This window comes from Pan paniscus, chromosome 3, assembly GCF_029289425.2.
Source record: "Pan paniscus chromosome 3, NHGRI_mPanPan1-v2.0_pri, whole genome shotgun sequence".
Classification (NCBI taxonomy): domain Eukaryota; kingdom Metazoa; phylum Chordata; class Mammalia; order Primates; family Hominidae; genus Pan; species Pan paniscus.
In genome coordinates this window covers 183100965-183128258 of record NC_073252.2, presented here as the reverse complement: position 1 = coordinate 183128258, position 27294 = coordinate 183100965, and the positions used below count along the sequence as shown (strand labels likewise).

At 41.2% G+C, this 27294-nt stretch overlaps 2 protein-coding genes and 1 long non-coding RNA gene across 10 annotated transcripts in view; 1 reads left to right on the top strand and 2 right to left on the bottom strand.

Annotated features, from left to right (window-relative positions):
- The first annotated feature begins 400 nt into the window (after positions 1-400).
- Positions 401-27011, top strand: LRP2BP (LRP2 binding protein). 5 transcript variants are annotated; one of them, XM_055112065.2, is made up of 9 exons: positions 401-2052; positions 12541-12667; positions 13727-13836; positions 15022-15135; positions 16249-16391; positions 16470-16575; positions 17631-17854; positions 19895-20069; positions 23443-27011. In XM_055112065.2, the coding sequence occupies exons 2-9, from the start codon at positions 12562-12564 to the stop codon at positions 23506-23508; spliced, it is 1044 nt and encodes a 347-aa protein (XP_054968040.1). In that variant the 5' UTR covers positions 401-2052; positions 12541-12561; the 3' UTR covers positions 23509-27011. The 5 variants fall into 5 exon arrangements, with proteins under 5 accessions (XP_054968040.1, XP_054968042.1, XP_054968041.1 ...); XM_055112067.3 differs by having other exon boundaries at positions 16252-16391; positions 23443-26562; XM_055112066.3 differs by lacking the exon at positions 401-2052 and adding an exon at positions 10746-12104 and having other exon boundaries at positions 16252-16391; positions 23443-26562.
- LOC112439551 (uncharacterized) lies at positions 11118-16253 on the bottom strand. The gene is made up of 2 exons (XR_003027808.4): positions 13086-16253; positions 11118-12909 (listed from the first exon to the last, which is right to left on the bottom strand). It is a non-coding gene; the product is annotated as an uncharacterized LOC112439551 (long non-coding RNA).
- Positions 26713-27294, bottom strand: part of SNX25 (sorting nexin 25) — a 182358-nt gene continuing 181776 nt past the window's right edge. For all 4 annotated transcript variants that reach the window (XM_055112059.2, XM_055112058.2, XM_034959502.3 and 1 more), the window contains one exon: positions 26713-27294. In XM_055112059.2, coding sequence (XP_054968034.2) covers positions 27214-27294 — 81 coding nt within the window. In that variant the 3' untranslated portion in view covers positions 26713-27213.

The window sequence follows — 27294 nt, the reverse complement described above, 5'->3', positions numbered from 1 at the left end:
CTTTGGGAGGCTGAGGCAGGCAGATCACTTGTGGCCAGGAGTTCGAGATCAGCCTGGCCAACATGGCGGAACCGTCTCTACTAAAAATACAAAAATTAGCCAGGTGTGTGGTGCGTGCCTGTGATGCCAGCTACTTGAGAGGCTGAGGTGGGAGAATCACTTGAACCCAGGAAGCAGAGGTTGCATTGAGCCGAGATCGTGCCACTGCACTCCAGCCTGGGTGACAGAGTGAGGCCTCATCTCCAAAAATACTGAAAACTAAAAATCCCAGTAGCTGGCCTGGTTTCACATGTATTTTTTAAATCCCTTGAGAATATCATAACGCCAAAGCATTGAAGTCAAACGCATCAAGCATTTCTGAATATTTCACCATGTTGGTCAGGCTGGTCTTGAACTCCTGACCTCAAATGATCCACCCGCCTCGGCCTCTCAAAGTACTGGGTGGCGTGAGCCACCCTGCCTGGCCTCAATTAAATATTATGTAACTGATGAGATATGAGTGAGTCATGAGATATGAGTGAGACATGAGAGCTTGTTTTTAAGAAAATGAATGCTTTCAAAATCAAGTCACTACGAAAACTTGTTTTGAAGTAGATGAGAATATTAAGTCAACTGTAAAATATGGGGGAAAGAATTCTGTGCTTGGATTGTTTATGGGCATTTTAAAATTTAAACTCCATTTTAAAGAAACCTAATCTGGAATTCTTATGGCCATAGTTTATGCAAGAAAACTCTAAATTCTCACGGTTGAACACTAGTTAAATCACTTCTGGCCCTAAATGAGAAGATTGGGAAATAACTTTTTTTTACACGTTTTGGGTATAAAGTGCACATGGTATTTTTGAACACTCTTCTATTAATCTCCCCTGTCACTCTTGTTTGACCACCTGCCACTCCCAAGAATGCCAGGTCAGAGGGCTCCAAATGTGTTCACTGTGCAGTGTTCCTTTCACTTAAAGAAGATAAGGACTGCAGATGAACAGATACGAAGGTTGTCAGACATTTGTATTACCAACTGCACCTGCATAAAATTGGATAACTAAAAATGATTTACTGGATGATTTGAGACACTCAAAAGTTTGAAACTCAGTTGTTTTTTTTTTAATGAAGGTCATTTAAAGTGCCTGGAAAATGTAGAATACTAGATATATACTCTGAATAGAACTTAGCATCATATATTACATTGTTATTCACTTGTTTTAATTATTATTTTAGGCTGGGCACGGTGGCTCACGCCTGTAATCCCAGCACTTTGGGAGGCTGAGGTGGGCGGATCACGAGGTCAGGAGTTCAAGACCAGTCTGGCCAACATAGTGAAACCCCGTCTCTATTAAAAAATACAAAAAAATTAGCCGGGTGTGGTGGTGTGTGCCTGCAATCCCAGCTACTTGGGAGGCTGAGGTGGGAGAATCACGTGAACCTGGGAGGTGGAGGTTGCAGTGAACCAAGATTGCGCCATTGCACTCCAGCCTGGGCAACAGTGTGAGACTCTGTCTCAAAATAAATAAATAAATAAAATAAAATAAAATAAAATAAAATAAAAATAAATAAATAAAAAAGGCCAGGCGCAGTGGCTCACGTCTGTAATCCCAGCACTTTGGGAGGCCAAGGTGGGGCGGATCACAAGGTCAGGAGATCGAGACCATCCTGGCCAACATGGTGAAACCCCGTCTCTACTAAAAATACAAAAATTAGCTGGGCGTGGTGGCTGGCACTTGTAATCCCAGCTACTTGGGAGGCTGAGGCAGGAGAATTGCTTGAATCCAGGAGGCGGAGGTTGCAGTGAGCCGAGATCGCACCACTGCACTCCAGCCTGGCGACAGAGCAAGACTCTGTCTCAAAAAAAAATAATAATTATTATTATTTTATTAGTAAGATTAGCATTTTATACTTTTTCTTCTCTTAGGAACAAAGATTAATTTGAGTAGGATGTTAACACATTTTGAGAAATTTGAGTTACTGTAAGGAAATGTTTGTTGTGCGACCTATTTTCTTCAGTTAAACAATGTAGAGACAGAAGATGAATACACAGCATACCTTCAGAAACAGCATGTACGTATATAATTGAAATATTATTTTTCTGTATAATTTATCATTTGAAACATTTTCTTTCAACTGCTGTGAGAACACTATCAGGTAGAAGAAGAAAAAGCTTAAGGTTTATTCTTACCGAACCTGTGTTTACTAGAAGTCCTAGATAGATAGATAGGTAGGTAGGTAGATAGCCTAGGTAGGCCTGATAGGTAGGCAGGCTAGGTAGGTTAGGCAGGTTAGGTAGGTAGGTAGGTAGGTAGGTAGGTAGATGATTGATAGGTAGGTAGGCAGATAGGTAGATAGATAGTAAAAGGAAAAGGAAATCTGGGAGCCCAAGATCTTGAGTTAGTAGGTAGGCAGAAATAAGACCCCCGGACATGGCTATATCAAAGGTTTAATTAATATTGGGAATAAGGATGAGATGTTGCTTGTACAGCAGACTTGATGGCCTTGTCCCTCAGGAAACCAGCCTAACACGTTCTCATCAGATCAGAAGACCACTGCGCTGCTCTCACCTCGGACTTCATCTCCTACCATGTGGGATGTGAGAAGCTACCTCCCTAATTTCTGAGTCCGAATCTCTGCCTTACACACCATGGAACTCCTCCATCATCTGGGTTTCTAGCTGTGCCACAGGCCTGAAAATATTAGCTTAGGTTTAAATTCAGTGAACTTAAGGGGCAGTCTACACACCACAGGGGCATCCCCTAGGGCCGGCCTGTCCTCGGCCTACTGCGTCGCTTTTCCTGTCGAGGGCCCGTCACACAGCATTTCCACTTCCACGGGACAGTGGGGAAAAGGAGTTAGAGAGGGAGGAATCATATCCAGAGGCCTTCATTCCACCCCTGCCTCAGAACCCAAGTTGGGAGAGAGCTTTCAAGGCATGGAGACGTGGGAGAAGGCCCGGGGCTGGGGGCTGGCTTCTCTAGCTCTGGTGTGAAGACGCTGCCCACCTCTGCAAGAACCCGTTATCCAGCGGGGTGGGGACCTTGTGGGGAATATGGAGCTGCTGTAGGCAAGGACAGATGGCCTTATGGCTGTCCATCTGTGGCCAATGGCAGTACGTTTGTAACCTCGCCACAATATTATTACAGAAAATTTGAGAAATAAGAGAAACATGCAGGCCCACAGTCTCTTACTTGCAATTCAAAAAGACATGAGTGTCTGAAACACAGTATGTTTATAATTCCTAAGGCAGCAAGATCATCTTAGCTGCACACGCCTGAGACTGTATTTAGTGTTTATTCCATTTTGTGTGAACAGTGTTACGTTTCACTGCAGAAATACCACTATGGCGAAAGGGTGCAATTCTAGACCATGCCCAGGCGGTTCTGCAGTAGGGTGTACATGTGTTATATGTTATTTGTACATTGTGTGGCATTTCCAAAATCCAAACACGTCTTAATTCTAAAACATTTCTGTTCCCAAGGTTTCGGATACGGCCTTATATACCTGCACATAATCCACAGTTCACACGGTGGTTTTTTGTTGGTTTGAGACTGAGTCTCGCTCTGTCACCCAGGCTGCAGTGCGGGGGCGCAATCTCGGCTCACTGCAGTCTCTGCCCCTCGTCTCATGCCTCAGGCTCCCGAGTAGCTGGGGTGACAGGCACCCACCACTAGCCCAGCTAATTTTTGTATTTTTAGTAGACATGGGGTTTCACCATGTTGGCCAGGCTGGTCTCGAACTCCTAACCTCAGGTGATCCGCCCACCTTGGCCTCCCAAAGTGCTGGGATTACAGGCATGAGCCACTGCACCCTGCCAACACAATGGTTTTGATGTGTTTACACATAGGGTCTTTTCTCCCCTTGCTTCTTTACTTTTATATAATAGTAAACATCATGTACATACATGTCTCCACGGCATCCACTTGACTCTATCCTCAGCTCAGTGGCCTTCGTAGTGCTGGTGCCTCAGCTTGTCACCACTAGCTAGTCCTTTCAGTAAGTCCAAAGCAACTACGTTTCTACTGACCCCTCCGTTTACAAGAGTCCCAGGCACTGCTGGAGGGTGTAGTCTCTAAGGTCCAGGGGTCACGTTGGGGTGTACCTGTCTCCTATAGCCAAAAGTTGGGGCCAGGACTGGTGAGGATGCAGCTCGTGCAAAGACTAAAACACCATCAGGCAGCTTTTCCAAAGCACAGAAATGGCTGGAATCCACCTGCCCCGTGCCCTCAAGAGCACTGAGGTAGGCTGGAGCCCAGCCTTTTCTCTTGTCCTCTCTGCCCACCACTTTCTGGGCCTCTGACTGATGCCTGGATTTTTAAAATTAGTATTTAAAATGTTAATAGTTTTTTGCATATAGGTCATAGACACTTATCTGAGGTTATTCCCACATAGTTTATATTTTTGTGTTATTACGAATGAGCATTCCTTGCCCAGTGTACTTTCTCACTGGCTATGAAAGATATGCTTTTCATTTTTGTTCATTTATTTCATACCCTGCCACTCTCCTAAGCTAATCATATCAGGCAGCCTTTAAGTTGATCCCTTTGGATTCCCAGAGATCCAATCATCATGTACAAGAAAGATAATTATGCTTCTTTTTAAAATATATCTTGCTTGTTTTGTGTTTTATTTTTTGTCCAGAACTTCTCAAATGTGACTGCATAATAATGGTGATACCACGACTCTTTGTTTTGTTTTTCATTTCAGTTAGACTACTGCATTTTCCTCTCTGAATATAACTTCTCTCTGTCTTGCTCTAAATTGAAATCTGTATCTTCCCTGAGAAAGACACAACTTCCCCTGAAGATAAGGCTGCAGACACCTTGAGCTTGACAGTATGATGATGTTATTTCTTTATTTCCCCGCACCCCCCCCCACCGAGACAGAGTCTTGCTCTGTCACCCAGGCTGGAGTGCAGTGGCACGATCTCAGCTCACTGCAACCTCCACCTCCCGGGTTTGAGCAATTCTCCTGCCTCAGCCTCCCGAGTAGCTGGGATTACAGGCGCCTACTACCGCGCCCAGCTAATTTTTGTATTGTTAGTAGAGACGGAGTTTCACCTTGTTGGCCAGGCTGGTCCTGAACTCCTGACCTCCTGATCTGCCTGCCTTAGCCTCACAAAGTGCTGGGATTACAGGCATGAGCCACCGCGCCTGGCCTGGGATGATGTTACTATACATTCAGTTTGTCCAAGGACATGGGGAGGTGGGGCGACAAGCAACGTTAATGGGGCTGCAAGTGAATATTTTATAAAAGATTTATCTGGTTTTTCTGTTCAGTGTGGCTCTCATACTCTAGGACAGAGGTCGATTTAAATTTTGGTTGTGACAGATTTTTTTCAATTCTCTTTGCGACCCTGATTTTGTCAATTCTTTTTATGATTTATGTCACACTTGGATAGTGATGAGCAATGATCACATACTTTAAGGAATTCTACTCATGTATTTTACTAGCTGACCTCCGGGAGTGTATTTATAACTGTAACAGTATCGGCTCCAGAGAGGACCCAGCAGCTGGAACTGCCAACAAGGTTTCCCCATTGGGAACAGAACAAATAGACGTGTGGGCCCACACAAACGGCGGGAAGATTTTGAACGTATCAGTGTTTCTTAGCCTGTTTTATTTGATCACAGAATACATGGTAAATCAGAGAAAAATAAAATCAAAAGCTACTGGACTCTCATCCCGTGCTTGCCACGCTTATCTGGTCATAAAACACATCCTGTCTTTCCCCGCACTTTTCCTCTCTTCAGGGCCTGATGGTGTAAATCTGCCACACCCAAAAGGAAGGGGGTGGGAAAAAAGCACTTTTGTTTTAAACACACAAATGGACCTAGCTGGAAGGGGCGGCGGGGGACGGGGGGCGGGGAGGGGGATGCAGGGCGGAGTGGGAAGAGCAGAAAGCTACTGCCTGAATCAGTGTTGTCTTTTGAGATCTCAGTAAGTTATTCTCTTCTAATTTTTCATCGTATATGTGTAGATGGTGTTTCCAATTACTATATGAACACTATGGGGTTTTTAAAAAACTGCTATTAGGCAATAGTAATGAAAGGAAAAATAACAATAAACACGGGTTTGAGGGTTTGCCGGGGAGGCTTATTTATCTCTGTTTTCTTGGGCACTAGGAACATTATCTAGTATGAAAGGAACTTCAGTGTTGAACCTCAATTTTAAAAGAACTTTAAATACAGCTATTCATTATTTCATTTCAACATTGGATTAGGCCAACTATTAAGTGTCAAAAGAGCCAGTCAGAAGCATCAGCAAATGTAATTAATTTTAAAAACCCAGAAACTTTAAACACTTGGCCCATTGAAAGTTAAATGGAATGTCTAGGCTCCTATTTATATGACATAGTCTAGGGTGGTGTTTTAGTCTGTTCCTCCTTCTATAACAAAATTCCTTAGTTGGGTAATTTATAAACAATCGAAATTGATTTCTCATAGTTCTGGAGGTTGGGAAGTCCAAAATCAAGGCACTGGCAGATTCAGTGTCTGGTGAGAGCTCACTGTCTGCTTTCAGGACAGTGCCTTGTTGTGTCCTCACATGGCAGAAGGCAGAATGGCAAAAGAGTGAGCTCTCTCCATCTAACCCTTTCCTAAGGGCACAAATCCCATCCTTAAGAGCAGAACCCTCCCGTCACTCCCCAGGGCTCCACCTCTTAATACCATCACCTTAGGGGGTTAAGCTTCAACATGTGAACTTTGGAGGGACACACACTCTAAGCATAGCAGGTACTGTGTCAGGACTAGGACTCAGCATATAGTTGTACTCATGGGCAACAGTTATTACAGCAAAGGAATACACAACAAGATTAGCAACAACAACAAAGGCACAGGTGGAATCTGAAGAAACCCACGCCCAGGCTTATGTTCTCTCCCTTCCATGAGGAAACACACGGCGCATATGCCTGTCTCCAGTAGTGAAGAATGCAGGGACATGGGCACAGTGTTTGTCCCAAAGGAAGCCCGGAGGGATGTTTTTGTTGGGGGCAAGTCATGTAGGCATCCTCTGCCTAGCAGCGACCAAAATGACAGAATTCCACAAGGAAAGCAGATAGTCACCACAAATCACATTGTTTATGCAACAGTTTAAACACAGCAAAACCAGTCTTACCAGTTAGGGGATGGAAGTGCCAAGTTCCTGATGTCAGCCAAATGCCAGCCTTGCCAGCATGCCCTTGTAAAGATGGCAGCCTCGGGCCTGCCATGGTAACTGTTTTCTGCATAGGCACACAACCCACAAACAACACTAACATACTTAAGACACATTTTGCAGCAGCAGTGTGTTTTTGGAGATGGGGTCTCACTCTGTCACCCAGGTTGGAGTGCAATGGCACAGTCATAGCTCATTGCAGCCTCGAACTCCAGGGCTCAAGGGATCTTCCCCCCTCAGCCTCCTGAGTAGCTAGGACTATAGGTGTGCACCACCACACCTGGCTAATTTTTTTATTTTTAATTTTTTTGGAAGGACAGGGCCTCACTATGTTGCCCTGTCTGGTCTTGAACTTGTGGCCTCAAGTGATCCTCCCACCTTGATCTCCCAAAGTTCTGGGATTACAGGAATGAACCACCACACCCAGCCTGACTACAGTTAGATGGTTCAGAGCACAAAGTTTAAATGCAAGGTTGCCTATAAAAGATTTAATATACATACTTCAAAACACAGCTACTGAGGTGAAAGTATAACAAATGATGAGGGAAGAATGATCTTTTCAACAAACAGGTACTGGGCAAATGGATATCCACATGCAAAAGAACTGATTTGGACCTTTCCCTCATATACAGAATGAACTCAATGGATCAAAGACCTAAATGTAAGAGTAAATATAAAACTCTTAGAAGAAGGCACAGGGGTAAATTTTGTGACCTTGGATTAGGCAATGGTTTCTTTTAGATGTGACACCTAAAGCACAGGCAAGAAAAGAAAAAATAGAAAAACTGGACTTCATTAAAAATAAAAAGGTTTTGGGATCAAAAGAAGCTATTAAAGAAAAACATCCACACATTGGGAAAAAATTGCAAATTATACACTGGTATGAGACTAGTATGTAGGATATATAAAGAACTATTATAACCCAACTGGAAAGTGGGCAAAGGCTTTGAATAGACATTTACAAATACAAATGCAAAATGGGTAAGAAGCACAGGAAAAGATGCTCAACATGATTTTTCATTAGAGAAATGCAAATCAAAACAACAATGAGATAGCGCTTCACATCCACTAGGATGGCGATAATAAAGATAGGCAACAGCAGGTGTTGGTGAGGATGTAGAACCTTATACACTATTGGTAGGGATGTGAAATGGTACAACCACTTTGAAATACAGATTGGCAATTTCCCAAAATGTCAAACATAGAATTACCATATGACCCAGCAATTCCACTCCTAGGTACATACCCAAGAGAATTGAAAACATGTATCCTCACAAAAACTAGTACGCAGATGTTTGTTGCAGCATTATTCATAATAGGCCAAAGCTGGAAACAATCCAAGTGCTTATCAACTGATGAACAGATTTTTTAAAAATCCATATAATGAAATGTTAATCATCCATAAAAAGGAATGAAATATTGATACATGCAACAAAGTACATGAATGTTGTAAACATTATGCTAAGTGAAAGAAGCCAGACATAAAAGGCCACGTATTCTATGATTCCATTTATATAGAATATCCAAAATAGGCAAATCCATAGAGACAGAAAGTAGATTAGTGTTTGCCAGGAACTGAAGGGAGGAGAATGGGGAGTGGCTGCCGATGCTACAGTGTTTCTTCTGGATGATGAAAAGGTTTTGGAATTCCATAGCGGTAATTATTGCACAACTTTGTAATTATATTAAAAACCTCTGAATTGTACACTTTAAAAAGGTGAATTTTATGGTATGTGAATTATATATCAATTTGTAAAAAGGGTAACAAATGGATTAACATAAATGTTAATTCAGGAAATCAGAAGTATAAAGATGCAGGATGAGCCATACAATAATTTCCTCACATTCTTCTGAGGAACAGACTGAAGCCCCCCAAAACAGCTGTAGTTTCCTGTCCCTCTTTGGAAATAGCCAGGACTCTTCAGCCTGAATTAGAGGCTGTCTCATACTTGTCATGGTCAGGACAACTAAAAACCTTTTACTAGGACTCCTGATAAGTCAGCCTAATTGAATGGGTGATTTATATTCAGAACTCAAATGAACCAAGCAGTCTTCCCATAAATTACTCAAACTACGAGAAATCTAAACCAGCAATTAATTTTAAAAGGGATTTTGTGCCCAATCACTTGGAAACTATTTGGCAGTATCTACAAAAGCTGACTATGCATAGTCATTGACCCAGTAACTACGACTACTATGTTTATCCCCAACAAAAAGATGTATAAATTTTCAGGAAAAAGCAGGCACAAGAATGTTCCTAATCGTCCAAAGCAGAAGCTACCCAAAGTCCATCAAGTAGAAAAGATAAATTGTGATATATTCACACAATGTAATACAACAATATGAAGGAAAAAAATTACAACTAACACAACAAAATGGATGAATTAATGTCAAGGGAAAGAAGCCAGACACAAAATATTACCCACTGTAGGATTCCATTTATACAGTGTAAAAAACAAGAAAAAGTAACTTGTGCCATTACAGGTGCATATAGGATTTACACTTGAGTTCATGTAGTGACTAGAAGGGAATACAACAGGACTTCCAAAGTGCTGGTAAGGATTTCTTTCTTGATCTGAGAGCTAGTTACATGGATGTGTTTGGCTTGTGAAAATCTATCAAGCTGTAAACTTACATATACATTTCTGTATCTTTCATTTACTTCAGTAAACAGTTTTTAAATGGATTGCTTTAATGGCAGACTAGATGTGGCTAAAGAGAGAATTAATAAAAAGGGAGAGATTACTGAAGAGATTACCCAGAGTGTGTCAGAGAGAAAAAAAATGATGGAAAATCTGAAAGGCAAATTTAAGAGACATGAGGAGAAGGTCTTATCAAAATGCTGGAGAGAAAAATGAAATAGATTGGGGCCTCTGAAGAGCATGGTGGGTTGACTTGTGTTTCCAACCAAAGATATGTCTGAGTGCTAACTCCTGAAACCTGTGAATGTGAACCTCTTTGGAAATAGGATATTTTACATGCAATCAAGTTAAGAGGAAGTCATGTTGGATTAGGGTGGGTGCCAACTCCAATGACTGGTGTCCTCATAAGAGGGAGGAGAGGACACACAGAGATAGAGGAGACATGAAGGGAAGGCCATGTAAACACAGAGGCAGAGGTTGAGTTGTGCAACTACAAGCCTAGGAACACCAGACATCAGCAGAAACCACCAGAAGCTGGTGGGGAATGCTTAGGATGATTTTTCCCTAGGGCCAGAGGAAGCATGGCCCTGCCAACACCTTGATTTTGGACTTCTAGGCTCCGGAACTGTGAGAGAGGAAATTTCTGTTCTTTTAAGCCACAAAGTTTTTGATATTTTGTTTTAGCGGCCCCAGGAAACTAACAAACACAAATAAATTATCCCTGAGAATGTTTGGGAGCTAATAAAAGACGCCAATCCAAGATAGGAAGCTCAAAATTCCCAAAACATAATAACTATCTAATCAATCCAATAAATACCCAGTAAATCCATCAAAAAGGCAATATTTATTGTATTGCCTGGACACGGTGACTCACTGCGGTAACCGCAGCACACTGGGAAGCTGAGACAGGAGGACTGCTGGAGCCCAGGAACTTGAGACCAGCCTGCATAACATGGAGACCCCATCTCTACAAAAATTATAAGGAATTAGCTGGATGTGATGGCACATGCCTGTAGTCCCAAGTACTTGGGAGGCTGAGGTGGGTGGATCACCTGAGCCCAAGAGGTTGAGGCTGCAGTTGAGAGCTATGATTGTACCAATGCACTCTAGCCTGGATGACAGAGTGAGACGCTGTCTCAGAGAGAGAGAGAGAGAAGTGTGCAGGTGCTGGGACATGCCAGCTGTTCTGCTTACCTGTCCTTAACTAGCCCTGTGGTCTTGGGCAAGTTACTTAACTTCCCCACTGTCCCTTGGTTTCCCCATACATTAAACGAGCCTCATAATGAACCTTATTTCATAAAGTTTTGTCGGCGCTGCCTAGAAAGCCTTACAACAAAGGTCAATACTTGGCATTTAATAAGAGCTCAGTAAATCTTTGATTTAGTTTTCCAAACATCTCCAAAACTTCTTTTAAGCTACAGCAGCAAAAACCATGTGCAGTCTTCTAACCACAAAAGGCAACATGAGTTTAAACAAAGTAAGGTATTGTTTTCTGATTTGTTTCATTTCTGATGCCCTTCCTGAATATGCCAGTTTTTTCTTAGCCTTTTTGGATAAGTAGCATATTGAGTTAATGTTTTCAGTGAAAATAAAACTTCCACATCCAATCTTTCAGTCATAAATGAGTGCTATCTGCACCATCCGATAGGGATTGTTTTTCTTCTTAATACCTTACCTAATATTGCTTCACCCTAAGTAAAGCTCATTGGGAAATTTCATATTCACTAAAGGCAACCATAAGATTTGGGGAATCATATAATCAAGAATTGTATATATCTAAAAAGGAACATTATAAAATCCTTTAATTCAGACCACTTGTAGTCCAACTTAAAGATGAGGAAATTGACTCTTAAAAAGATTAAATGACTCTTCCAAAACCACAAAGATAATTCAGTGATTTTTTTCCCCTACTAAATGTTCCTTTTTTCTGCATTTCATTCTCACTTAAGCAATTTATTGTCTAAAATAGCATCATGGAATGATATAAAAATGCAGCTTTCCAATCACACTAAGGGTCTCTCTATTTCTTCTCTTGACCACCAATCAGGAACCTTTGCTGGAAGCTTGTTTCTGATTGGTGAAAGTAAGCCCTAACAGTGGAATGCCAAGGAGTAAACACAAAAGCGTAGCAACAACTGAGTTTGCTGTCTCACTACCCTCAGCCTAGGCCAACCTGGACTCCTTCACCCCAAATGAGGTGACCTCTACATTTTATATGAAGACACTGATTTACCATTCAACTGTGATCCATCTTATAACATGGCAATCCAATACAGACAGGAAGATAAAACTGAACACCACAGCTAAAATAAAGTGTATTCCCAGGTAAAATAGACAAGTGCTTTAATTTGAAATGGATTCGTCCGATGAGTGTCAGTTACAAGGGCACAGAAGGTACCGGTGCAGAAGAGCTCTGTCTGTGGGCAGTGTCACCAGGTCCCACTAAGTGGCAACACTTGTGCTGGGCGACTTGACCCATCTTGATGTATAAACCCATAGCCAGACAGGACGTGCAAACAGGTCTCATGGTGAATGCCATGCTGTGGAAAATGACATGGAGAATGGCTGTCTCTCAGCTAGGGAGGAGGGTCTTGGTGTCCTAGGAAAGAATGTTCACGTCCTAGAGTTGGTGGTTGGTGTTCTATCTAGGCAATGAGAGAAGGATGCTGTTCCTAATGAGCACCTGGTGGGAATAGAGTCTCTCTTTGCACTTTGCTGGAGGAAGAAATTTCTACCACTTATTTTTTATTCTTGCTTACAGAATACACATTGCGGAAAAAGGATGAAGTTGACCAGTGAAAAGTTGCCCAAGAACCCCTTTTATGCCTCTATATCTCAGTATGCTGCTAAAAACCAAAAATTCTTCCAGTGGAAAAAGGAAAAGACTGGTACGAATCCTGATATTTAAGCTTCCCTTGGAAAACACTTTAACAGTTCATTTTGTATGCTAGAGCAAATGAGACAAGAAATAATGTGTTTTATTGATTTCAAGGAAGTGGTTAATCATTAGTCCTTTTGAGTTTTCCCGCAAGAATCTGTGAAATTGCTCATTTATCTGGTAGCAAATCGTCAGTGAGGTCTCACAGGTAGTTAGGTCTTGATTTTACTCTCAGGACTTAAGGACATGCTTCTAGAAAACAGAAACCAGATGTCACGTTTGTTAAAGAGAACAATGCCAGGCTTGACTTGCAATTATTATTTAAATACCTTATTTTCCCTAAAGTCTTAAAAATGTTATATTAGGGATGGGTTGCTCATTTGGTTAGAGGAACTCTCATTAAGGCTCAAATTAAGAATTTAACTCACCTCTTCAGACAGCTTTGCCCATTGAAGACAAACCAATGCATAGACTTATACCCAGCCCTGCACTGTTAGGGCTCTACTTGGCCACGAGCAGGGTTAGTGTGAAACCAATCAACAAGTATTGTTTGTTGTTGTTGTTGTTTTGAGATGGAGTTTCGCTCTTGTTGCCCAGGCTTGAGTGCAATGATGCGATCTTGGCTCACCGCAGCCTCCGCCTCCTGGGTTCAAGCTATTCTCCTGTCTGAGTCTCCCGAGTAGCTGGGATTACAGGCAGGCACCACCACGCCCTGCTAATTTTGCATTTTTAGTAGAGACGGGGTTTCTCCATGTCGGTCAGGCTAGTCTTGAACTCCCAAACTCAGGTGATCCACCCGCCTCGGCCTCCCAGAGTGCTGAGATTTACAGGCGTGAGCCACCGCGCCTGGCCAGTATTGCTTTATTACACAAGGCACAGTGTTAGGGCCTGTGACCATGCCGTTTTTTCAGGTAATATTTCTTCCTTGAGCTAAGGAGGCCAGTTGTAGGAATGAGCACTAGAAAGCAAGAATGTCAACAGTGTTAGATGGATTTTATATGATTCATTACTTCAAGAGAGAAAATTCATATTGTGTGGTTGATGGCATTCCTTACCTTTTTAAAATCAGATTACACCCATGCTAATTTGGTGGATAAGGCATTGCAGCTCTTGAAGGAAAGAATACTGAAAGGAGACACTCTGGCATATTTCCTACGAGGTCAACTATATTTTGAAGAGGTATCATTTTTTGTTTATTTGTTTTCATTTCCTGTAATTCTATTGTTAGATCCTCAGACAAAAATTTCATGTAGAGTTTCTTACTGTGTTATACTAGGGAAATTCTGTCCAATTACATAGACTATGGCTGTGGCTTTAACAGTAGGATACAGTGCTGCCAGCTTGAGGAGCTACCTGACTTTTCTTCATAAAATCCATGTCATGAAAGCCATTTATGGGAGTCGTTTTAGTATAAAATCCATTTCACACTATAGATTAAAAATCAAATTTTTATATTTTTGCTCAAAATATTTAATAATACAAATTATATTATCAGGCCGGGCGCAGTGGCTCACGCCTGTAATCCCAGCACTTCGGGAGGCCGAGGCAGGTGGATCACCTGAGGTCAGGAGTTGTAGACCAGCCTGGCCAACATGGCTACACCCCATCTGTACTAAAAATACAAAAAAAAAAAAAAAAAAAAAAAAAGTAGCCGGGCATGGTGGCACACATCTGTAATCCCAGCTACTTGGGAGGCTGAGGCAGAGAACCGCTTGAACCCAGGAGGCAGAGGTCGCAGTGAGCTGAGATCGTGCCACTGCACTCCAGCCTGGGCCACAGAGCGAGACTCCCTCTCAAAAAAAAGTATGTTTGTATTATCAGGTATCTTCATATTAATAATAATTGAAGCCTTGATTTTTATCTAGTACTTAGGGGCAGCTTTAGTTGTTCCTGGATAGCATAGGAGGAAATCGCCCTCTTTCTCCACATCTTGTTGGGGTGGCCTGGGAAGTAGACTGAGGAATGGCTATGCCAGCTGTCCCCTCAACTTCAGTAATGTAGTTTCGGTTTTTCATTGACTTCCCCGGGAAGACTTGAAAAGGGACCGATTGTCTTTCACCATTTGTTGACTATTTGGGCAGCTGTTCACCTATATCCCACTTACTCTCTCACTTTTCGATGGCACCTTCGTCTATCCTGGCAACAAATGTTTGCTGAGGGCTCATCGTGCGCCTGTCACTCGGAGGATGGCAGAGCACCATGGCTGAGAGCATGCTTCCTCAGCGTGGGGCATGGGTTCAGATATGGCTGCATTGCTTGTTAACTGTGTGTTTAACTTGGGCACAAACACTTGACCACTTGGTGCCTTTGGGATTACTTTAAGATCATAATAAAAATAATTAAATATCTTCTGGGTGCCTCTAGGGATGGTATGAAGAAGCATTAGAACAGTTTGAAGAAATCAAGGAGAAAGACCATCAAGCAACTTACCAGCTAGGAGTGATGTACTATGATGGGCTGGGGACCACTCTAGACGCTGTAAGTTAATGTCTTGGTCACAGTGGTTAAGATTTCATTGTCAGTGGATTATTGGACACAATTAAAATTATTTATATTTTAATACATATATATATATTTTTTTTTTTTTTTTTTTTTTTGAGACGGAGTCTCGCTCTGTCGCCCAGGCTGGAGTGCAATGGTGCGACCTCGGCTCACTGCAACCTCCGCTTCCCGGGTTCGAGTGATTCTTCTGCCTCAGCCTTCAGAGTAGCTGGGATTACAGGCACTGCCACCAAGCCTGGCTAATTTATGTATTTTTAGTAGAGACAGGATTTCACCATGTTGGCCAGGCTCTACTAAAAATACAAAAATTAGCCCGGCATGGTGGTGCATGCTTGTATTCCCAGCTACCTGGGAGGCTGCAGTGAGCCAAGATCATGCCACTGCACTCCAGCCTGGGTGACAGAGCAAGACTCTGTCTCAAACAAACAAAAACCAAAATATATTTGATTGTCCAATATTATTTTCTTCTTTTGGGTGATGTTTGAAGGTTTGTGTCTGATGGATTTGGGGGTGGAGGGTACAGATCTGTTCTTGCTAGTGGTTAGAATATCTTCTATGCTTTCCTTGTGACCACGTAGCAGATGTCGTATTAGTGCATAAGATTTGTATATTAGATACAAACTATGAGCACACAGTAAAAGTATGCTTGAATGGAAGACGGTGTTTGTTAGGGGCTCACAAGTGTATCGTAAGAATTATAAATGTGAAAGCTGTTCCTGGCCATTCTTCCACTTTAGTCAGTTCTAAGAACTGTGCTGATTCAGGATAAGGGTTATTAGATGGGAGGGAGGAGAGAAAAAAGGAAGCCCATATCGAGACTTAAATCAACTCAGGCAGCTGTAAAAGGAAAGGAATTTCTTATATTCCAGAGCTCCTGGGAGTGCCTGAATAGGAGATGTACTTTTAGAGATTCTTTTCCTCCTTATCGCTTGCCCTGCAGAATCCAGGACAATTGTACCCCTTGGGCACAGTTTCATAGTATTATACATTGTGTCAGAGGGCGGACACTTCACAGCCTTATTGGGAGAAAGAAATTCAGTTTGGGTAAAACTAAAAACTAGGGTTTTTTTGTTCTTTCTTTTGTCGAAGGAGAAAGGGGTGGACTATATGAAGAAAATTCTTGATTCTCCATGTCCCAAAGCAAGACACTTAAAATTTGCAGCTGCTTACAACCTCGGAAGAGCTTATTATGAAGGAAAAGGTGTTAAACGATCAAATGAGGAAGCTGAAAGGTAATCCTACCTGAGAACGAGATTAGGTTTGAAGGAAATGCTGAAACCGAGAATAACATGCCTCACTTTCTCTTGTAGACTGTGGCTTATCGCAGCAGACAATGGAAATCCCAAAGCTAGTGTGAAGGCTCAAAGTATGCTCGGGCTGTATTACTCAACCAAGGAGCCCAAGGAGTTAGAAAAGGTAACGTTCCCTCTTTTTTAATGCTAGTGTTATATTTAGATTAATATTTGTTTCACTGCTTTTTTTGAGAAAATGGTGGGGAATGTCGTTTTAAATATCTCTTATAGTTCCTTTAAATGTAAAGAAAGCATACATTTTAGGATCTCAAAGCCCTTTTATTTATAAATGTCCCTTTCCCTACCTCTACCGAAGGAAACCATGAATGTGAGAGTATTTTGTATACTATAGTATCAAAGCTAAAAGAAGAGAAACAGTCCTGAAATTACAGCCAAAATCCTTCTAAGCATGAATAGATGAATATTACCGTTGACTTGAGAAATTGATACTAATAAGTAAAATATACCAAGAATTAGTTACAAATAAAATCCATCTAAGATTTTCACAGAAATATAATCTCTTTCATCAATGGTTGAAACAGTTTCCAAAAAATCCTATAAGGAGAAGGAAATGGGGGCTGAGTCCTACTTGTGAGAGAGGAGTTAATGGCAAATTTGCAAGAGACACATAACAACTAAGGCCATCTTTGGATAGATAAGCAGCCATCTGGAATTTTTTAAATGAATTCAAATTCACTGTAGCGGAGTATGAGGCAAATGTGCTTGAGCCTACATACAGCGTTTATCCTGGGTTGTCTTTGATCGCAGCAGCTGCCATCTCTAGAACCCATCGGGAGCTCGAACTCTCCCTTAGCATCAGCGGTCTCGCCTCCGCTGCTGTGCCTCATGCCTTTCAGACACTGAGTTCCTATTTGGCATCTTCCTGCTCCTTACTCTGAAGATCCCCAAATCCTGAAACCTAGGACAGCTGGTCTTCCTCTGCCATAAGCTGCCTGGACTGTGATCTCACCTGCACTGTGGACAGACAGCGGAGGAACTCGCCTCCACACTGTGTTAGGCATGTGTGCCAGTGTGAAATGCGTCCAAAGGCCTACCGCTCTTTCCTAGAGATGATTAATAGTGCTATCTAGGAAACACAGAGTTCTTTTCTGTCTAGTATTCCCTTATAATTTCATCTAGCGGATCACAAATACAATGATGAAACTGTGCTTTTCTTAGGCATTTTACTGGCATTCCGAAGCATGTGGCAATGGGAATCTGGAGTCCCAGGGTGCACTTGGGCTCATGTACTTGTATGGACAAGGCATCCGGCAGGATACGGAAGCTGCCCTGCAGTGCTTAAGAGAAGCAGCAGAACGCGGAAACGTCTATGCTCAAGGGAATCTCGTGGAGTATTACTATAAGATGAAATTTTTTACAAAGTGTGTAGCATTTTCCAAAAGGTGAATGTCTTTGTCTGTTCTGTGCTGCTGTAACAGAATATCACACACTAGGTAATTTATGAGAAACAGAAATTTATTTCTCACAGTTCCAGAGGCCAGGAGAGGGCTGCAACCTCCAGAGGGGAGGACCATCATGTCCTCACGTGACAGCAGAAAGCTACAGGAAACCTCTTTTATAAAAAGGGCTTTAGTCCTATTCATGAGGGAGGCGCTCTCATGGCCTCATCGCCTCTTAAGGGCCCCACCTCTTGATACGATCACACTAGCAACACTGGGATTTCCAAGGGAACTTACTAGTCAAACCATAGCAGTAATGTTTGAATAAACTGGATGAAAGTATTGATAAGAATGCCTACTACATGTTCTATGCCAAATCCTTCACAGAGCTTTCTGCAATATTAGAAATGATAGCTATTGAGCACTTGAAATGTGTCTAATGCAACTTAACACTAAACTTTTAAATTTTACTTAATGTAAATATTCATATGGCTGGTGGTTACCATACTGGATAGCACAATTCTATGCCATTAGCCTTCAGGATTTCAGTGCTACTAGCTGAAGCAAGTTTCTTAAGCAGCAAATGCCTTATCTGTAAGAAGAGAATACCTTTATAGCAGGATTATAATCATGTACTTAACACAGCTTGGCATATCACACGTTTATTACATCTTCATTTCTTCCTGCACTCCTCGGTCATGCAGTTCTATAACTGCACCACTGAAATACAGCTTCATAACAACTGTAACATGAGAATATGGTTAAAAGACTGACACTATATCTAATAAAATATAAAAAACGTCTTTTCTCGGAGTCCGTAAGGCTCCATGTACTTTCCTACACGTACTTACCCACAGTGTATAAAAGCAGTGGGTCGGGGAGACAGACCTGGGTGTACTCTAGAGTGGCCATCAGACTCTGCGTGTGCTGGTGTTTCCCAGTCACACCCTTCCCACAGTGCCAGGTCTCCCCCGTCTCCGAGCCCTAGCGCAGGGCAGTGATCTACAAGAGAGGATGAAGGGAAGGAGGGGCTGCTTCTACCCCGCTTCCCCAGCGTCTCGGGCTCCAGGTAGCAGACCACTTACAGGAGTGATTGCCAGTGTCTCAAAGCAAGTGCCCATCTTAGTTAGAACTAAGACTTTAAATCATTCTTTAAAATCTTCGGCGCTTGCCCTTATTTTCCACATCCCTACTCCCTGTGACATTGAGGTTAACATGGAGTTGACTGGATCGCATTCTCACACAATTGTACATATTTGTGTCTGGGTATAAAGGATGACTTCTTTCCATTATCTTTTTTTTTTTTTTTTTTTTTTTAGACGGAGTCTCGCTCTGTTGCCCAGGCTGGAGTGCAGTGGTGCGATCTTGGCTCACTGCAAGCTCTGCCTTCCGGGTTCACGCCATTCTCCTGCCTCAGCCTCCCGAGTAGCTGGGACTACAGGCGCCCGCCACCATGCCCAGCTAATTTTTTGTATCTTTTTTAGTAGAGACGGGGTTTCACCATGTTAGCCAGGATGGTCTCAATCTCCTAACCTCGTGATCCGCCCGCCTCGGCCTCCCAAAGTGCTGGGATTACAGGCGTGAGCCACCGCGCCCAGCCAATTGTCTATTTTTAAAGAAGATGTGCTAGTGAAAGGGTTTTCTGGTCCTATGTGGCTAACGTCCAAACTGAAGGTTGATGTTTCCACACGTGATCCAAAGAAATAGAAAATGCTTTCTTCTCCATTCAGTTTAAATCCACAAAGTGACATTAAACTTCCAGTAGTAATATTAGAAGAAAAAAGAAACATACCTTTGTTTTCTAGTGGTTATTGAGCCTGCTGAGCATAATTACAGAGACATGTGAAGTCACCACTCTGGGAAGCTCATCTTCTCCTGGTATGAGGTGCCTACATGGACCCTTCCCCACACAGCAAACAACTTAGTTCTCAAAGCAGTAGAGAGAAATCACTTCAGGCACAAGGACAGTCTCTAGGCGCATCGTTTTACAAACACTTACCATAACTGATGTCTTTTCCATTTCACAACTCTACATCCTCTCAGGATCGCTGACTATGATGAGGTTCACGACATCCCCATGATCGCCCAGGTCACAGACTGTCTCCCGGAGTTCATCGGCAGAGGCATGGCAATGGCATCCTTCTACCACGCAAGGTGTCTTCAGCTTGGCTTGGGCATCACCAGGGATGAAACAACCGCTAAACACTATTATTCTAAAGTAAGCTTTAGAACAAAATATAAATTCACCCAAAGAGAAACTGCCAGGCTTTTAGCTGCAACTTGAATAGTTTTACGGATTAGTGTTTTTTCTGCTCAATTACTGTGCAGATAACCTCTGTCTACAGAGAAGCTGTCAGACATGCAGATTGTTTGCAGACAATTCTGTCAGAATCTTATTAGCATAATTTAGCTCCAATGATTAAAAGTCCTATTTTGATGCAAATTACTCTTTCATTCTGCTACTATCTGCAGCCTAAGGCCCAGCACCAAGACCTTAAAGCTGAACAGTTTTTCTTTCATCTAGAACAAATGTGAACGTATATGTTCATTCTAGTAAAGTAATGAAAGAGAATTTAAAGTTTTTTTGAGCGTGACATCTACCCCACTTAGGCGGGATATTCTTGAGTTTGAGGTAGTCAGTTAAAATAAGTCTTTCATATTTTAATCCATGTGATCAATTTATTTAGATCTCAAATGCGTTTCACATCTCAAAGTAAATACTAAAAAGCAAGGGGTGTGGTAGTGGAGGGGGTGTAAGGGAGATCATTATGAATACTAACTCTTAAGTCTAGATTTTTTTAAAAAAAAGAAAAACCAAAAAGCTGTGCACATCTTAGGTCCATCACATCCATGAGTCAGAATTACATCATAGCAGACTTGGTAGAGCAGTGTTTGTGGAACATAGATTGTTCAGCCTGAGTAGGGGAGTCTTCTGAGTCCCTTGGCTGACTCTGATATTACAGCAGTGGTTCCCAAGCTTCTCTGCATGTTAAAATCACCCGAGGATCTGTTACAAATTCCAAAGTTCAGGCCTTATTTCAGAAAATTTCAATCATGGTCTCTAGGAGACAGAAGCATATTTGTTGAAGTTCCCTGTGGGATTCCAATGTCAGGTAAGTTTGGGAACCCTAAATTACTTTAAAATTAAAACTTCCAGAGCATCAAAGCCATATTAATACATAAACATAGACACATAGCACACAGCCAAATGCAACTGATCTTTAAGATATTTACCTCTACACCATTCTTAGCATAAGTAACAGTTGTCTAACTTTTTTCATTTAAATGCTCTCTGTACTGGCCAGGCACAGTGGTTCATGCCTGTAATCCCAGCACTTCGGGAGGCTGAGGCAGGCAGATCACTTGAGGTCAGGAGTTCGAGACCAGCCTGGCCAACATGGTGAAACTGGGTCTCTACTAAAAGTACTAAATAATCCTGTCTCTACTGAAAAATAAAATTAGCCAGGCATGGCAATGTGTGCCTGTAATCCCAGCTACTCGTGAGGCTGAGGCAGGAGAATTGCTTGAACCTGGGAGCAGAGGTTGCAGTGAGCTGAGATCACACCACTGCACTCCAGCCTGGGACTCCATGTCAAAAAAAAAAAAAAAAAAAGCTCTCTGTATTACACCAACTTCCAAACCAAGCCGATTTCAGGTTCTATCTTATCCTTAATATCCTTAGAAAACTCTAGTCAAATATATTTTGAAATATACTATATAGTCATCCTGACTAGAACAACAAAAAAAGGCCAGGTACCGTGGCTCATGCCTGTAATCCCAGCACTTTGGGAGGCCGAGGTGGGAGGATTACCTGAGGCCAAGAGTTTGAGACCAACCTGTCCAATATGGCAAAATCCCATCTCTACTAGAAATACAAAAATTAGCCCATCATGGTAACGCATGTCCGTAGTCCCAGCTACTCGGGAGGCTGAGGCATGAGAATCGCTTGAACCTGCAAGGAGGAGGCTGCAGTGAGCCGACGCTGTGCTCCTGCACTCCAGCCTGGGCAACACAGCGAGACTCCATCTCAAAAAAAAAAAAAAGCAAAACAGATTCCAATCTGAGAATGATTTTCCATACGATGGGAGAAAATAGCTCCATTACTCTGCAACTAGGATACTGTACTCTAGGACTCTAGGATACACATCTAGAATACTGTACTCAGTTTAGGCCATTGTACAATATGGGGATACTGATAAAATGGAGATCATTTAGAGGCAGTAAACCAGTGAAGGGTCTGGAATGATATCATATGACGCATGATATGAGGAACAGAAACGGTCTCCCTCAGAGCAAAAGGACACGAGGTGTCCCGACAGTGGTGTTCACTTGGACCGGCAGTGTCCCGCAGGAAGGGAACGGGTTGGGAGGGACCGACAGTGTCCCGCAGGAAGGGAACGGGTTGGGAGGGAGCGGAATCAGTGCCCATGGCAGGCAGTGTGTTATGGCAGAAGGTGAGGCAGTAAGATGGTAACTGGGACCTGGAGGCGACAGACCCAGGCCTGCTCTCGGCTCTGCCACCGTCAGGCAGGGTGACTCCCACTTCCTAGAGTGTTAGGTTTCTGTGAAACCAGCATTATGTATTCTGTTAGGACCCTTCAAGGATTCTGGAGTACATGGAGAGAAACACCAGCCTAAAATAAGGGAAAGTTTTCTTTTTTTTGAGACGGAGTCTGGCTCTGTTGCCCAGGCTGGAGTGCAGTGGCGCAATCTCGGCTCTCTGCAAGCTCCGCCTCCCGGGTTCACGCCATTCTCCTGCCTCAGCCTCCCAAGTAGCTGGCACTACAGGCGCCCACCACCACGCCTGGCTAATTTTTGTATTTTTAGTAGAGACGGGGTTTCACTGTGTTAGCCAGGAAGGTCTCGATCTCCTGACCTCGTGATCCGTCCACCTCGGCCTCCCAAAGTGCTGGGATTACAGGTGTGAGCTACCGCGCCCGGCCGTAAGGGAGAGTTTTCTAACACAACAGTTCAGGAAACAAAGAAAAACACAAGTTTTCTCTGAAGGTGAAAACTACATATGTAGAATGTGTAACTTCCTGCTACTGGAAGCAACCAAGCAAATACCTAGTGACCAACTGTCGTGGGTACTGAAGGGACAATTACTGCATAGAATGGGGTTTGGATGAGAGCTCTCTATCCCAAATTGTTGACATTCTAGAAATTATGCACCTTGTCACTATTTAGACATAATAAAATTATTTTAGCTATATATTTTAAAATAAAATTATTACAGATGCTGTTATTCACATAATGAGATCATAACAACTTTGAGGCCAAATGTTAATGCTTTCCATTTTACTTATTTTAATAATTCATAACATACAATGCTATCATTGGTGCTTAAGTTCCCTTTATTCTTGGCATTGATAAAATATCTCTTTCAAATGAGAATAACATGGTTATTTTGAGTATTGATCTATTCTGCATAGGTTAAAGTAGGACATCAGAATAGAAAGTATCTTAACAAATTTTCTTGAAATTCACTGTACTTTACTATTCTTAAAAACGAATCAAAAAAGAAAAAAAAAAAGAAGAAAGACCCAAACAATTAGAATGTATCTAAATATCTGACTCTTTCTGATTTTAAGGCTTGTCGTCTGAATCCCGCATTGGCAGATGAACTTCACTCCTTACTTATTCGTCAAAGAATTTAGACCACAATGTATTTCAACAAAGATCATCAATGCTAACACCTCACAATGTGTGTATTTTTACAGTAGCTATGTTTGGTTATTTTGCACATCACAAATTACACTATCCTGGGTATTTTACAGGTGACATGTTACTTCGTTCTTGAATTCGTACGCTGTTAAGTTTTGCAACTTGAAACCTAGACACAAGGTCAAATTGCTGGAAGAGTCCTCAGAGGTCCACCTCTTACCCTACAGCCTGGCCGAGACCATATCAAGTATCAAAACCATTCTATACAGCAAGTATCGTTTATCCTTTCTTAAACACCGAGTCTCCAAAAATACTTAGTTTAGCTTTAGTTTAGTAAGTTCAGAAGTAGAAACAAACTTATTTAAAACCATCATTTGAAAGTTTAATTCTTTAAATTTGTCTCTTAGTTTTGTGAATTTTGAATAATAATGTTTAAATTTTCAGTCATTTAAAATTTAAATTTTCATTTAAAATTTTAAAAATTTAAAATTTCACAAAACTAAGGGTAAAAGACATTTAAAGAATTAAACTTAAATAAGTGTGTGTAGCATTTCTACTTCTGAAATTATTAAAGCTAAAACTGCACTAAGCCTTTTGAGACATCCTTTATTCTTAAAAAGCTCATAAATAATTGGCTTATTACATATAAACTTCAAAAAAGTGGGTTATAAGACATTGCTTTAGAATCTTGCCCCTCCAAATCTTCCCTCAAAGATCTTAATGAGTAAAACAACTGCTACATACATATGCAGAATGTGTAATAAAACAACAAGCAATTGCTATATGAAAATATTCATAAGAAAAGTAAAGCAAATTGTTTCTTTGTGCTTCAGCTCATTTTCCATATTTTTAAAACCCTGTGGTAAAAACCTCAATGAAATCATTTACAAGAACTACAATTAAATATTGTTAAAATTAGCAAAAGGCTTTCCTTATATAGATGACATCTATGAAGGCAAAAGGTGACAGTAAAAACAGTAAGATCCATATGCATAAGACTGTACAAGGCTATTCATTTGTGAAACAAATATACATATCAAAGACAGGTCCCAGAGATACCTTAACTATTCCTTTTTTTATAAACATATTAAAGGATGTGGCTTTATTTTATAAATCACAACCATCCCGACAGTGGATTTAAACAAGATTTCTTTTTAGTAATGGGAAAATGCAATTAATATGGAGGTGATAGTCACTAAGAACTGTTGAATGGCAGAAAAGTATTTGCTCTCGTTTTATGTTCTGGCTTGTCTGTATTGCCTGAACTTCATTTTGTCTTTGTGTAAGGGAAGAAATTTCAACAGACTCGGGTTTGAGATATCCTCAAATGGTCATGTATTTCTGTCTCAAATCTCTTAATACCACCCATGTAACATTCCTTCAACCACTTGAAGATCCAAATTCCCAACTAGTATTCTCTTCTCCACACTTAATCCAGTTCCTAAAGATTCTTTTTTTTTTTTTTTTTTTTTTTTTTGAGACGGAGTCTCCTGACCTAATCTTAGCCGGGCGCAGTGACTCACGTCTGTAATCCCAGCACTTTGGGAGGCTGAGGCGGGCGGATCATGAGGTCAGGAGTTTGAGACCAGGCTGGCCAACGTGGTGAAACCCCGTCTCTACTAAAAATACAAAAATTAGCTGGGTGTGATGGCGGACGCCTGTAGTCCCAGCTACTCGGGAGGCTGAGACAGAAGAACTGCTTGAAACCAGGAGGCAGAGGTTGCAGTGAGCTGAGATCGCGCAAATTGCACTCCAGCCTCGGTGACAAGAGCGAGACTCCGTCTCAAAAAAAAATAAAAAGAATCTTAAAATAGGAACATAATAAAAGATCGGCCCTAAGTAAAGAGCACTTTTTAAACTGCCATTAAAAGATGGGTTTCAGAAATCATAAACTTTGACGTGTGCCATACATGGTAACATGCTATGCTTATATGTCTTCCATAAATCCAATGCAGAATTTAAAATTTCAGTTTACTGTAGTTACCATAAAGCTGATGCTCTGGCACAAGCGAGTCCCTGCAAACTACCACTGCTGAGGACAGTAGTAAACCCCTTGACCTGAGACTGCGGTGAGTCTGTAACTCGAGTGCATTGAGACTTCCAGATCATTACTCTTACACACACACACACACACACACACACACACACACACACACACACTCCTTCTCTAAGATTCCTTGTAGCTGATATCTCATGGAAAAATGACATTTTATCATAAATAAATATAGAGACAAAATAATAGTGATCTTTCTCATTCGCAATGTAAACTTAACAGCTACAGTTTAAATGACAGCATAGAATTACACCTAAAATAGACATTTCCCATAATTGTATTGTGGTAAGTTCTTCAGGCTTGACAACTTCACATTGCCTCTCTTCCTTGAATGTATTTTAGCTAGTCTTTTCTATATAGTCTTTTGAAGGATAATTTTTATCAATAGCCAACTTTGGGTATTTTTTTAAGTGTCAAATATCATCATGGTTTGAAAAAAGGATAAAAAAGCTATAACTAAAAAAATCTTAAGGATAACATTTGGTTTACTAATTTTTAATCATTTATCTTTCAGAACTTGTTTCTTATCAAGAAGTTGGCAGGTATGATATGTATATCATACGTATATAAACTGGCATAGGTTACATCCTGGGGCATGAGGGGAGTATCTTTCAGGGATTCAAATGGAATTTTTACCTGTTACTTGTTTAATTGTTTTGTTTTCAATATTCTTGGGGATTAGACAGGGGAAGGTATTTTATTACTGCATAATAGATGGTGAAACCCAGGAAAATTAAGTACTTGTGCATGGCCCCACTATCAATAACACAAAGTCTGTACTCTGGATCTCCCCTAATGTCCCTGTGGTCTAAACGGCTTGATAATACAACCGAGCCCCTGAAGTAGCTGCCCTCCTCTTTCCGCTCCCCCATCTCGGCCCTGCCCATACTCCAAGGGTCAGCTCCCATCTCTCCTCCCTAACGCCTCACTTCAAGCACTAATTTGGCTCTTTCTGCTCACTAAAAATCATATATTTTACAGATTTATTTTGTTTCTGGAGAAGGCAGCAAACTTTTACTTCCCTGCAGAAGTAGTTAAGTGCATAATGTTTTCTCTTAAAAGGCATTTGATAAATATTTGAACTGCCTGTAGAGTTTCAACCTCTTTGAGATATAAGTATCTTAAATATCATAGAGCGCTGTGATTCATTTTTATATTTTATTGCTTCGAATGCTCAAACTATGGGAAATCTTTGGTAAAAATAAAGACAATAAAATCTTCACAATAACTTTACACAAAGCATTGCATAACAATGTTCTTCAATATACATGAAATAATATAAGAATGTTCACAGTCCTCAGTGAGGAAATTAACTGTACAATATTCATAGTTCATTTTAAAACAAAATATTTTCATAAATATTTAAAATACTTCCTAGGTTCTCAAATATTAACATTTGTATTTCAATCGGTATATTGATCTTTAAAGTATTCATATTAAATTAAAATCAATAGAAGTTTTTTTCTGTTGCCTACCACAGCATAAGTCCCGTCCTCCCTGATTCTACTAATTTCACATAAAACTAGAGGGAGGTAACTAAAATAAAAATCAATACGGTTCTCAGTTAAGCCCTCTGTGGAAAAGAGGAAAATGTTTCATGTCTATTATTACACAGACATTTTTCTGGTGGTTTATTTGTGTAGTCTCAAACTTGGCCAGCTTTAAGTTGATCTAAATGAACTCTCAGCTCAGGACACAGTTCAATTAGCAGCAGTTCCATCAGCGC

Bases quoted from the DNA above. Each gene is read 5' to 3' on its own strand.
- LRP2BP (XM_055112065.2), top strand. From the start codon at position 12,562: ATGAAGTTGACCAGTGAAAAGTTGCCCAAGAACCCCTTTTATGCCTCT. The intron at 17,855-19,894 runs GTGAATGTCTTT...ACATCCTCTCAG, and splicing joins TGTGTAGCATTTTCCAAAAG to GATCGCTGACTATGATGAGG. The intron at 20,070-23,442 runs GTAAGCTTTAGA...TCTGATTTTAAG, and splicing joins CTAAACACTATTATTCTAAA to GCTTGTCGTCTGAATCCCGC.